This window comes from Chamaea fasciata, unplaced genomic scaffold, assembly GCF_029207755.1.
Source record: "Chamaea fasciata isolate MVZ Bird 193981 ecotype frontalis unplaced genomic scaffold, bChaFas1.0.hap1 SCAF_9, whole genome shotgun sequence".
Classification (NCBI taxonomy): Eukaryota; Metazoa; Chordata; class Aves; order Passeriformes; family Sylviidae; genus Chamaea; species Chamaea fasciata.
The window spans coordinates 2,778,804-2,792,264 of NW_027094094.1; the positions used below are offsets into that span (position 1 = coordinate 2,778,804).

Sequence of the window (13,461 nt, forward strand, 5' to 3'; positions counted from 1 at the left end):
CCTGGATGTTTAACTTGGGTAATGGTTTGGCTTTTGCTGGAAGATGGGGTGAAATAGAGGACTGGAGTCACACATCCCCAGGCCTTGGCCACATAGTTGGATAACTGACACCTTTTCATTTTTTTTTTTTAATGATATAATCTGACCCCTAATGATGAGAATTTCCATTTAAAGCAAGTTGGTTTTCCTTTTCTTTTTGTTTTCCTTGATGGACAAGAGCTGGATGTGATCCTCTGTGCAAGTCAATATTGGAATCCTATCTCACTTTATGTATGGGCACTTTATACTCCTGCCATCTATAAATACATCAGCACTGGCAAGATAAATACCAAGAGCCATAGAAAGCTAAAGGACAATCATGGGTCCTGTCACCTTTGGTTTTCTAGATTATGTAAAATAATTCTTTCAGTTCCCTTCTTGTAATTGAGTCTTTCCACTTCCCTGCTCCCCCTGGCAGCCTTTCCAAGCCACCAGCTCCAGGCTCAATTCATCTTTTGTGAGTGCAGGTGAGGAGAAATGCCCCCCAGCATTCCAGATGTGCTCCTCTCACCAGCTCTCAGGACAGACTTGGATCTCTGCTATTCCCTGGAAACACCTCTTTTGGTGCAGCGTTATCAGTGTTATCCCCAAAACCATGTGTGGGTGATTCCGGTGTCGCCTGCTTTGGAGAGCAATGGTTAGAGCAGCAATCTTTATGAGCCCTAAGGGTAAAACCCTCCTGGCTTTCAACCCCTTGCTGCAGCCTGCAAGTTACTGGGATCTTTGTCATATTCCTGTCCTTCTCTGTGCAGTCATATCCCACCTCTGAGCAGTGGATTTCAGGAGGACTCTTTGAGTTAAGGTTGCTGATAAAAATACAGACTGATCCTAATGTATTTTTTTACTGAACTGTGGTAAAACCCTTCCCTTGCCTGGCTGTGGGTGCTGTGTTTGTGAGCAGCTTCCAGTTCTTACCCTGTTTCACTCCTTTCTAAACTTCCTAAGCTCACCTCCATCTTGAAGGAGAAGACTCGGTCCTTCCCTCTCAGTGCATAAGCTTGGGAATTTTGGACTAAAAAATTCCGGTTTGAGTTTGGATGTGACAGAAGAATCATCCCAAGTGAGAGAAAAGCCCCTGAGGTGGGGAAAAAGCTCTTTGCCATCTGATGGGGTCCCAGGCAGCAGTGGGGGCTCCAGGAAAACCCCAGGAACTGGCCACAAACCCAGTTGCCAATGGGCGAGTGAGTGCTGGATGCAGCCAGGTGTAAATCCCTTCCTCCACAGCCAGGAATGACCCATCCAGGTCGTGGATCCCACAAACTGAGAACTAAACTGAGGAAGATGATGAAAATGAGGAGGGAAACGGATAAAGGACGCCCTTCCTGATTTGCAGGGCATCGCCTGTGGCACCGAGCACTGCCCTTAGCTGATTTCAGTTTGAAGAAAGGTTACTCTGTTCCATTATTCTTTTCAACCCAAAGATTATTCCAGTGCTTTGGGTGTTTTGTTGCAGAGAAAAACGAGGACAGGCTGTGACTCTACAGTTCTGAGCTGGTTTGTAGTAGGAAAGGTAACACGAGGGTAATTTAATTTAATCTTTTTTTATTCCCTCCCTTCTGTAATTTTCATAGCTCAGCAGTAGGTGCAGGGGGAGACATGAGGCGTGTTTGGGGACAGCATGAGGAGGCAGAGCTCCAGTCAGGGATGGAAATGGACATCCCACACATCACTGGGACCTTGGCTGGGCTGGGCTTTTGTGAGGCTCTGGGGCTGAGTCCTTGAGAACCTCGTGAGTGATGGAATGCTGGAGCCTCTCTCCTGTGAGGACAGGCTGGGAGAGCTGGGGCTATTCAGCCTGGAGAAGAGTAGATTCTGGGGAGAGCTCAGAGCCCCTTCCAGGGCCTAAAGGGGCTCCAGGAGAGCTGGAGAGGGGCTGGGGACAAGGGATGGAGGGACAGGACACAGGTTGCTGCAGTTGGACCCATAAAGGTCCCATTCCCATTTTGGAATGGCTTTAAGCTGAAAGTGGGGAGATTTAAATGGGATTTTGGAGAAGAAATTACTCCCTGTGAGGGTGGGGAGGAGCTGGGACAGAATTCCCAGAGCAGCTGTGGCTGCCCCTGGATCCCTGGCAATGCCCAAGGCCAGGTTGGACACTGGGGCTTGGAGCAATCCGGGACAGGGGAAAGTGTCCCTGCCCTGGCAGGGGTGGAATGGGATGATTTGACAGTCCCTCCCCACCCAAACCACCGTGGGATTCCCTGAACCGTGTTATTCTGTGCATCCCTGTCATTGTGCGGGACAAGAATGGGCCCATCCACAGCAGGAAGGAAGCTCAGCACCACAGTTGACTTCTCTGTAAATCTGCGTGTGAGAGATGGATGTTGTTTATAAACCAGCCCAGGTCTGACTCCTGTCCTGCTCTGTGCTAGGGGGGCACAGCCAGCACCGGCAGGAGGGTTGGGCTGTGCATTTAGTGGGATCTATTCTATTTTCCTTGCACTTAATCCCATTTTATCCCGAGCTACTCAGCACCGGGCACGTTCACCTCTTTGTTTGTCATGAGGACAAATAAATTGCCCTGCCTCACTAAAAGCTCATTAATTCCAAGTAAATGCAAATCTGGAGAGCGTCTGGGTTTTTTCAGGAGGCAGTGGCCGCTAAGCAAAGATGTCACATCACATGCTCCGAGTTTATTTTGCACAGAGCTCGGAGGAGCTGAAATAAAAAGCAAAGAGATGAAAACCATTCTTAACTTCTTTGCCAACAAGCCCTTGTACGATAGTGTGCAAAGCAGAAAAGTTGTAGAAGTACATGGCAGATGAAAAATATTTAAGCCACACAAAAGTCACTGACAGGTAACATCTACTCATCTCACTATTTGTACAAAGTAGCTTTTATATTACTGGGGGGGAAAAAATAAAAAGAATAAAGGGCGCTGCATCAGCTTGTGGGCTGCTTGTGGATCAAAAGCGTTACCTTCAGTGCAGGCTGAAAATAGAAAACAGACACAACTGGGAAGTTTTTCATGTGAAAAAGCGGGAGATGAGCTTGCGTCAGGAGGAGCCGGACAGAATTCCACTGAAATGGAAAATAAGTAGGTGAGTAAGTAGATGCATGTGACACAAGAGATAGGAAACCTGGGTCTAATATAACTTTCTGGTATTGCAGATGGCCTGATTTTCCTTCTCCTCTCACGGCACATCACCGAAATTTCAATTCTCTGATTTCAATTATTACCCTATTTATACTGCTGTAGTACCAAGAGTCCCCGTAGAGAAGAGGCCTCATTATTAATGGAACACAAACAACTCTAATGGTTCAGCTTCAAAGAAATCCTCCCGAAAACGGGGAAGGGAGATGCAAGAGTGGCAGAGAGGAAATACCAGCACGTCTGAGTGCGTGAGGAACTGCAGCTCTGGGAGCTGGGGGATGTGTTTGGGGTGATGGAAACCCTTCCCCAGCACAGGGCTCCGGGCCCATCCCTCCTGGTGCCCCCGGGATGCTCCGTGGGAGGGCTGGGTTTGTGCTCAGAGGTGGGGTCCCAGGGATGCCTTGGGGAGGCTGAGCTGGAGCAGAGACTGGACAGAGCTGGAGAATAAAGTAGGTGTTTATCGAAAGGCCTTTAGGATACACCTTGGGCAGGACAAGAGCCTGGCCAGGGCTGCACCCAAGGTGGACTAAGAATGGTCACAAAATGGACAAATGGTCACGAGGTCTCACCCTTTTATAAGTTTTGGTCCATTTGCACATTGGGGTTTAATCGTCCAATTCCAGCTCCAGGCTGTGAGCTCCCATCCTTCTTGTCCCTCCCTCCAGCCCACCCTTGTTTGTGCTTTTGGGCTGACAGTTGTCCTTGGTGTGCAGCAGGAGAAGGATTTGTTTTGTGTCCCTGCTGTGTGCAGAGCTGAGTGACACTGACTGTGAGCTCAGAGCTGCACCCCTGGGCAGCACAGAACCTCAAATACAGGAAAGATCAAACTTAAAGCATCACCAGAGCCACCAGAACAACGCTGGGGCTGTGTTTTGTTCAGATGTTGTGCAAGGGATGGGGTGATCCCTGACTGGGATAAATTCCTTGGTGTCTCCAGCTGAGGTGAGGGCCGTGCGGGCCAAAGGCTCTCCAAGGCTGCCAGGAACTATCCAGCTTTTGTACCCACCTGGGTTTATCCCATTTTTTTCCCAAGTTTGCTGCACTATTCCTGCTTTATCTTTTTGGCCTGACTCCCTCCTTGCATTTTTTGTGGTTTTTTTGCCTCCTGATTTAGAATGTTCCTCTCCCCATGTCTGTGTCCCTTTGCCTTTCACATCTCTCCTACTCAAGATGAGGGTGGGTTGCTCTTCCCTGGCTCTGATCCCTTTTTTTCTGCCCCGTGTTCTTCAGAGCTTTGCAATCAGGCTGCAGAAACCTATTTAAAGGATTTACCTATTTATCTTCCCCATACCTTTTTTTTTTTTTCTTTTTTAATTTAAAGGCTGGGTTAGAGTTTATTTATCAGCTCTACAGGTTTCTTTATTTTGCGGTCTTTCAGAAATATACCCAGTCCATAAATATAATGAAATTTCATGAGAAAAACATGATTTGATACACAAAAGACACCGTTCTGTGTTCATATCACACTGAGGGCAGCTGGGAGTTAAGCAAGTGCACAATGCATGTGCCCAAGTTCTCTCCAGAATGAGGCCCAAAATTGGGCTGCAGTGCTTCCTCTGCCTTCTGCAGGAAGCTGTGATTTTTATCACACCCAATAATTTAAATAAAAACATTCAGATAAGCAGCCAAGTATCTGGCTCGGGGAAAGCAACTAGACAGAAATTGATCTCGTGTTTTTTGAATGCTGTGGCTTCAGAGGAGTTTGCAAAGCCTGAAGCTTGTCTGCTTTGTTTCCCCCCAAATAAATTATCCTTTCCAATAAAGCTATAACTGCTGCCTATAAACCTGTCTTGATGTCTGTCTCCAGACCATCAACACTTCTGCACAATGAGCGTTTTCAGCAGATAAATAAGCACGTGCGGAAGATTAAATTTGCTCATTGTAACCTTGCTTTGCCGCGCACCACCAGCAGCACTTCACTGGGATGGAAGAGACGTAGGAGTGGCAAGACTGAGCTACACTTTGTGTGGATTTTCCTCCTTTTTCCCGTTGTGTTTTTATAGCTGCTAGGCTGTCTATTTAGGGAGTAACACATCTGTGCGCAAATGCTGATCCCCTCCCTTTTTTTCCTGCTGTTTTGGGTGTTGCTGTGAAGTTCGTGCTTCGCAGAATGAGCAGGAAAGGCACAAGGAGGAGTATCAGGGAGACTTTGATGTTCCCCGATATCTCCGCAGCAGCTCCATGGTGTCAGGCTACGTGGAAGCCGTGCAGACAATGCATCCAGGGGAGGATAAAGATCCCTCCGAGGGGCTCTGGAAACTTAGATCTCATGACACTTTCAGAATGCAAATCTCACGAAATAATAGAAGGGCCTGAGTCATTTAACTGGTGTGGCTGAGATTGCTCTAGTGTGCCAAGGGGAAGGGAGAGCAGGGCTGGAGCCAAACTCTTCTCATTTTTGCTGAGATACGCTTCATAAATTCCTGTCCTGAGCGGGGAGCTTCCTGCCTGATAATGAGAATAAAGGGTTGGAGGTTCTGTCTGGACCCTCCCAGGCTGATGAGATGGTGTCTCATGCGCTTCCCCAGGGGACAACCAAACCTTGGGCCAGGTTTGGATCATCTCTTCTAAGGGCTGACACTGTGTCCTGCCAGCCCTCTGTCACCTGAGCTGCATTAAAGGGTGTAAGAGCTCTGTAGAACAAACAACTTTCCTCTCTCCAATATTTTTTATCTTTTTCTCTTGTGAGTTGGGGTTTGGTTTTTTTTTTTCGGTGTGTTTTAGGTAAAGTGATGTATTTTTTAAAGCATGTTGAAAAGCACCAGACTTTCATTTCTGCTCACATTGGCTTAGCCATAATGACAGCACAGATGTTTTTAAGCTAATCCTAACAGTGACTAAATGGGGGCAATTCTGCTCAGAATATGACTCTTCCTCCTCCCAGAGCATTAGGTGAGCACAGAGAGTGTGGCAAACCCCACCAGAGTTCTGACTATCCTGTGGCACCTGGAAGCCATCCCTGTCTTCTCTTTGATTTATTCTCAGTTATTTTTCCAGCTCTTGCCCTGATATTGGTTTTAGGGCTCTGCCTTGACAGGCACAATGCCATTAATATGCCTAGGGAGAGGAAAAACACTTGATAAATGCTGCATGCAAACAGCTTTTTGACCTGGTGGTATGAATTGAAGTCATTTGCCTGTGTAGGAGTAGAATGTTATTTCAATGAAAGTTTATATTCTCTTTCTCTTCCAGACCTTCCCCCCCCCCACTAATGAGGCTGTGCATCCTCCACGATGACATCCTTGCATCCTGAGATCTCTACTCCTAATGTGCAGGCTTTGTCTTCTGCTGCCACCACCTAATCCCCCTCCAAGCGTCCCCCCAGCCCCAGCTCTCTCTGAAATTTGTGCCGATTTTGCCACTGACATCAGGAGCCCACGGTGGTTTCGTGTTTAATCCTTTTCCTGAATTATTTCCTTTTCAAACGTGCTGCCAAGTCCCTTAAATAACAAGGTTTCACCTCGGCAGATGCTCTTCCCAGCTAACCTGAAGTGCTTCTTTCTCCCTGTCCTTAGGTGAGGATGTGGACAGCAAAGTGGAGTCCCCGAGGCTGCAGATGTCTGAGGACCAGTCCAAAGATTATGAGACAACAATTCCCTTCCTTTTGAACGGAGAACAGTGGAGACCAGTGGATGGCATTTATTCTGAGGTTAGTCTTCATTTTGCCTGCTTGTTTATTCTGAGGTGTGTAGCAATTTAAAGGCTGCAGGGAGAATTCAATGCATTTTCATCCTACAGGTTATAAGAGTGGTTTTATATGGTTGTTGCCACATATCTAAAATTGTTGCTTATTTAATCTAAGAGTTGGATAAGGCTTTTGGTTGAAATGAACACCTTTTTCCTGCAGAGACGCATTCTTCTTTCTGATGGCAGAAATGAAAGTTTAAAGTGAAATAATCATAATTTCATCGCTTGAGATTCTATCATGCAACAGCAAAACCAAAACTGAGGGAGGGGCAGGAACACCAAACAGGTTTGTTTGAGTAAATACACTCTGACAGCAAGAAATTTAGGGACCAGTGTATATAATGTTGCTGTGCTGGCTGCAGCCTGAGGCTTAATCTGGACTTAATTATCCCACGGGAGACCCCAAATTCCAAAATTCCCAAATTCCATCCCCTGTGCTGTGTTGGGAGTGAGGGGTGACCCTGCCTTCACACTCTGCATTCCCTTTGCCTAACAAGGGAAGGATCTGCCACTGCCTCTGAGCAAGCAGAAATTGTTTCCCTCTCCTGACAGGCCCTGATAAGCTTTCCTTCTTTTTTCCTCTCAGACATTTGTGAACAATATAGGGAGCTGCTTTTAGGGAAAAAAAAAAAAAAAAAAAAAAAAAGGCAAAAAGCTGGGTTTTGTCTCCTCCTTGAAGTATGAAGACAGCTTGTTGTTTATTATCACCAAACATATCAGGGGAATCTCTTACCCAACCCTTTAACTCGGGTCCAGTTTGATTCCAGTTCACTTTTTATGTCATTCTTTTAATTGTCTGAATGAGGAGGGAAAAAAGTAAAGTTTCTAAAGGAAAAAAAAAGGAGGAAAAAAAACCCAAGCAAAAAACCACAAAAACAATGCAAAAAGCCCAGAGAGCCAATTAAAAACAGCTTTCCTTGCTGGACTGGGAAAGTGTTCCATGGAGGAATCCTGCCTGACTACTGCCACTGCTTGCAGGACGTGGCTTTGGATCACGCTGCTGATTGACACAAGTAGGTGTGAAAAGACATTTCCAAACAAGGGCTCTGACTTTCAAAAAAAGCTTGTCTGGATTAATTTTTTTTTTTTTCCCTTCTTTTCCTCTGTCCCTTCCTAAATAGGAAAGAAGGGCCAGGCCCAGTTCTGAATCTGTGCCGTGATGAAAGGGATATCGGAGTGGGTGTAGAACGGCTTATCTGGGGGGGAGATAACACAGATGGCTTGGTCCTAGATGTATGTGCAACTCTATTTTTAGATCATTTAATTAGAAACAGGCATTCCCCATATAGAGAGAGGCCTTTTAGCTACTCACTGGAGCTCTCTGAGAGAGTTACAACCAGTATCTTTCTGTGAGTAATGATAATGTGATTTATATCGTTAATTTGTTTCCCAGAATTACTTTCAGTTTAAGATGAACGCTAGAAAAGATTTGTGGCTTGGTAGAAAGATCCACGTGCTGTATCAGCACTTTTTTCCCCCCCCCTTTGAATACTTCTTTTCCATGGAAACTTATAAATTAAATACACAAAAGTGCACATCAGGCTGTGGGAAGAGCAACAGCCTCGGTGGTAGAGGAGAAGAGTAATGAATAGCTTGTCACATAAATATTGATCAAAAGCACAAAAGTTAAATACTGCTGCATTTGATGGCTAAATGGGATCTATTGTTCTTCAACTCGTTTCAAAGTGTTCCTCTGCTTTATTTTAATCGTATATGGAGTCAAAAAAAGTATGTACTTGTAAGAGGGGAATGGTATTGCAATAGGATATATGGTAAAATAAATAATGGAGTGGCTATAAAAATGCCAAGGGGATTAAAGTTATTTGTGTACAGATAATTGCCTGGCAATGATGGCCCCATTCCCCAATCCTTTAACTGTAAATACTCCCGCTTAACAATTAGTCCCTGGGAAAGCACACTCATCATTTAGTGCAGCCTTCTCTCCCATCTTGGAGATAAAACTGTCCCTTTATTTACCCCAGGAGTCGCTGCAGTATCTGTTGGAATCTCTCACTTGGAATCTGTCAGGAGTGATTATTAAGCTAATGACTTTCTCGTTGAGAGCCGACTACGCTGGGCGAAAAATGTGAGATAATTCACGCTGTCTAATGGCACAAACACACAGAAGTGCTCAGCAGCAGTGAGAATATTCCATTTATTGAGGGGAAAAAAAAAAGAAAAATCGCTTACCTCTAACCAGATTTTACTTTACTACACTTGGGATGTGCTTTCTCAAGGACATCTCATGATTTAGGTGCTTCCTATGAAAGTTTAAATTAGTGAGAGGCAAACCCCAATTTTAAATTCGGGCGTAATTAAATTACATTACAAAGAATTTTGGGGTTTCCAAAGTGTAGATTAAGTGGTTTGTGTCTGGAGAACTGGGCGGTAATTTACTGGGCGGATCAATTTTTCTCTTCACCTTCCCCAACTCGGGTCAAAGCTCTATGACACCAAGGTCAGGATTTCGTGGTGGCATCACTCCAGAAATGTTGATGGTTTTTTCTCGTTTAAAAGATGCCTGTGCTGATGCCAACACTTTTTGTAGAATCATGGAATCCTTTAGGCTGGAAAATACCCGCAAGGTCATCGAGTCCAACCTTTGGGCCCCACCTTATCAATTAAAGCACAGCACTGAGTGCCACATCCAATCATTTAAAAAATAAAATATAGCTACTTAAGAGAAGCTACTATGGAAATACCTCAATGTTTTTACTACTGTGTGATGCTGTTTGTTTAGTTGGGGTCGTTAACAGTTCCCCTGGCATCTTTCTTTTTTTCCAATTCAGAAAATGTATCATTTTCAGTGGGAATATTTTACTGGTACCTAGTTAAATTTTTTTATTAACTGGCTGTAATATTCAGCTGCCAGTCCTGAGCAGGCTGCCAAAATCAGTGGCTGCTATTTTGGTTGCCCAGTGGCTGCTGCCGAGGGGAAAATGCTGCATTTGTGGCCGTGTGGCAGCGGGATCGGGCCCCCGAAAGGGTTGTGCAACATCACCCTGTGCCTCCAACAATAGCTGCCCATGCTCCCTGCAGATGTGATTTCCTCCTTGCCTGAAGTTCTGTGTGCACTGCAGCATGTGTTGATAGGTCATTATACATTAGAGCTCCAGTTGTCCTTCCACTTCTCTTTTTTCATTTGCTCAGCACTTTGCGTTCTGTGTTGATTGCCGCCCCCCACCTCAGCGCTCGCTTTAAACACACGAGGGTTGGGTTCTGTTTTTCTTAGATATTTCTAACGTTTGAACGAAATAGTTTCATTTTATATAAGTGCAGCAAAAAAGCCTCTTTTCTCCCCCCCCCTCCCATATTTCCAGCTGAATTTTTTTTTTTCTTCTCCAACTTGGCTCACGATTCCCAAATCAAGCCAAGTTTGATGAGAGTTTGGGTAAGTGATGTTTTAGTACACAGAACACTTTAGGGAAGAGATTTTTTTTTTTTTTGAAGACCATCTGTTTGGCTTCAGCTTTTATCCTCACACCCTGTTAGGGACACAGAGGGCTTGGTGTGTGCCAGATCCCTGCAGCACAGGAGTTCTGGGTCAGGTAATATCAGTGGTGTTATTCCAGAGCCTGCAGCACATCCCTCCTCTTGGAGAGACAAGAGCCAGGCAGGAAATGTTTCACATGGGCATTAAGGGGCTTTTGGCTCTGTTTTTATGCTTTAAAGGTCATCACAGTGGGGAAATGCTGCCTGGCAGGGCAGGCATGGAAAAGCTGGAATGCTGGGGGCATCCCAGGGTGGCATCGCCCTGAGGTGACACTCGTGTTCCCAAGGGGACACAGATTAGTGGAGCTGCCTTTGGACCCGGGGTTTGGTCCAGATTGTACAAGGCATGAAGTTCTTGAGAAATGGGAAGTAGTTAGTGAGGATTTGATGTGATCAGCTATGCAGGTAAGCACAGAGAGCCCAGGGTGTGGCTGGCACCAGTCACTCAGCTCTGGGGTTTTCTCTGCCCTTGTCTGTGTAGGATGTGTACTGCCATTGCTGGCACCTGCAAGGACTCAAAGAGAATGAGGACCAAGTGCCTTGAAAGATTGTATCCTCTCAATTTTCTAAAAGCCCATGGGCAAGTTAGGTGCAGCTTTCCCGACTGGGGGATATTTTGCACATTTTGATGCGTGTGGACCTTCTTTAGTAATCCTGATCTCTGTACCTGTCCAGGTGCGATATTAACCAGTCAGGATGCAGCTTCCTTTCATAAAAAAACAAGTAGGAATGCAGCTGAACCTGGGCAGGTATTTGAGGACCTGCAGCCTGGAGCTGAGCGTGCTTCCTAAAACTCCAAATGAGAAGCCGGAAAGCCCCGAGATGCTAGAACTCCATTTGAGTTTGCAAGTTGCCAGCCCAGGTTGCTTTCAAAGGATGGAACTTCAAACAGGGAATTTGAGTTTTGATGTTAAATTCGGGGGATGTGTAAATCAGTGAGCAAATTTTGCTGTGTGACTTTTTAAAAATAATTAACTGTGGGAAAGCAGCAGCACACAATCTACCTGTCACTGGGTCAGACCCTTAATCCACCTGGATCCCTGTGAGCCTCAAGGGACTCTTAAAATACTGTCACTGACCTCAAATATAAGAATAGGTTGGAAAATCCCCCTCTCCCCCAGCTTGCAGAGAGCGAGACCTCTTGTTCTGTGGCTTCCCACCCCCCAAGAGATTTGGGTTGTGTTGGAGTTACAGACAAGCAGAGGAAAAGAAAGGTGCCCGTGGTGGGCAGAGAGGATGGGGAAGACCTGCAGGACATTCCTAGCTCTCACTCCAACACCAGGGACTTCTAAATCCAAACCAACCAGGAATTCTTCTCCCCTTTGGGGAGGGGGCAGTGGATTCAGGGAACAGTAACGCTGCTTTGCCAAGCTGAAGTTTTCAAGGCCAGATTCTTGAGCTCGTGTGAATCCGTTTCCTTCCTTTGCCCGGGCTGGAATAAATCAGGGCTGCAAATTGAAATCTTAAAGAAGGGCTTTAAAAAAAAAAAAAAAAAAAAAAAAAAAAAAAAAAAAAAAAAAGGGAGAAAGAAAGATGAGAAGGCAGAGTTCCTTTTTTTGTAGCAACACTCTTTTTTTCTTTCCTGGTGTTATGTTATGCTTTGAATATAAACTCTAGCAATGAAATGTGAAGATAAAGATGAAAGCCAGCTATAAAATATATATTTAGACCATATTTCTTCTGGTTTTTAAGTGTACACTTGTCACAGCTCTAAGACTGTGCATGTGAAGTGGCAGAGGATTACCATTTCCTGCTGCTTAGCATGCACTGCATCTCCCTTTCCTCCTGGAGCAGCTTCTGCATCCCTGCCTGCCCCATTCCTGAGTATTGTGCCATGGGTTGTGTTCAGGAGCAAACATCAGAATCTTGATTATCTGTGTGGAATTCTGAGCGCTGATTAGGTGCATCTCAGTGTGAAATTCTTCTGCTATCTATAAAAGTATCATCAGCTCTGACAGTTGTTGGTTATCTTTATGATTCTCCAGATTTATCACATCTATTGGGTGTTACACTGATGCTTTTCACCTCCTTGCATTTTTTTATGCCTTCACTCTAAGGCCCTAGTTCAACACCTACTAAAATAAGGTGTTTTTTGGGGTTTTTTTGGGTTTTTTTTTTGGCCATTGAGACAAAATACCATTGGCAGGAAGAGGAAATAACTTTAAATTTGTTAAAAAGCCACCGTAATGATGCTGTTGAGTCAAGAACACATTGGGAGCTGCAATTGGCAGAAGGGGCAAAGAGAGCTATGGGCAGAGTCTTCTCTAGAGTTTTGGTCTCCACACCAGTTTCAGTTTTATTAGGAACTTCTTGGGGCATCACAGAAATTCACAGAATCCTGGAACGGTTTGGGTTGGAAAGGACCCTCAAGTTTGTCTTATTCCGCCCCCCCCCGCCATGGGCAGGGGCACCTTCCACTGCCGCAGGCTGCTCCGTGTCCAGCCTGGCCTTGGACATTCCCAGGGATCCAGGGGCAGCCACAGCTGCTCTGGGCACCCTGTGCCAGGGCCTGCCCACCCTCCCAGGGCAGGTCTCTGTGCTGGTTCCCATTTCCCCTCGTTGCTGCACCTCTCACAGGGTTTGGATGCACAGCTGAGGGGCTCACTCTGTCAGATAATTAATTTAGAGCTCAGTGCTTTCAAGAGCAAACCCATTCAAGTTTATTTCATAACTGGCATAGCCTTCGTGCAAGTGATAATTGTTTATATTCCCTTCAACTGAGCCTCCTGCTGCTCCTTTTCATTTGAAATAATTACCAAAGTTTAGACTTCCAGACAATTGTATTAAGGGGAATCATACAGTGCTGCTTAAACAAGGCTTTGAAGGCTGAGAGGACAGCTTTCATGGCTCTTTTACATGGTTGTTTTACATATCTTGAGAGAGAGAGAGGCATAACCAGAATTTATAGTGCTCTCCATATTTTTTATGACTCATGAGCATCAACTATAAGAGGCAGAGCTGTGCTCTCTGCACAGGCTGTGTCATCAGCTGGGAATGCAGTTTGGCACAGGCAGAGGAACAGCACTAATCCTCCACAACCTTCCCTGGGAGATCCCCTCCTTGAGCCTTTAATTAATAACCTGGAAGTCATTAATTTAATAGCCTGGTAAACAATCTGATATTCCTTTTGCTTTTCCTTATACCCACGC

The 13,461-nt window shown here is 45.4% G+C and overlaps 1 protein-coding gene across 1 annotated transcript in view; it reads left to right on the top strand.

Annotated features, from left to right (window-relative positions):
• Positions 1–13,461, top strand: part of ADAM12 (ADAM metallopeptidase domain 12) — a 173,925-nt gene that overhangs the window by 10,136 nt on the left and 150,328 nt on the right. Inside the window, exon 2 of the mRNA XM_066191596.1 lies at positions 6,649–6,782. Coding sequence (XP_066047693.1) covers positions 6,649–6,782 — 134 coding nt within the window. The remainder of the gene's footprint in view (positions 1–6,648; positions 6,783–13,461) is intronic.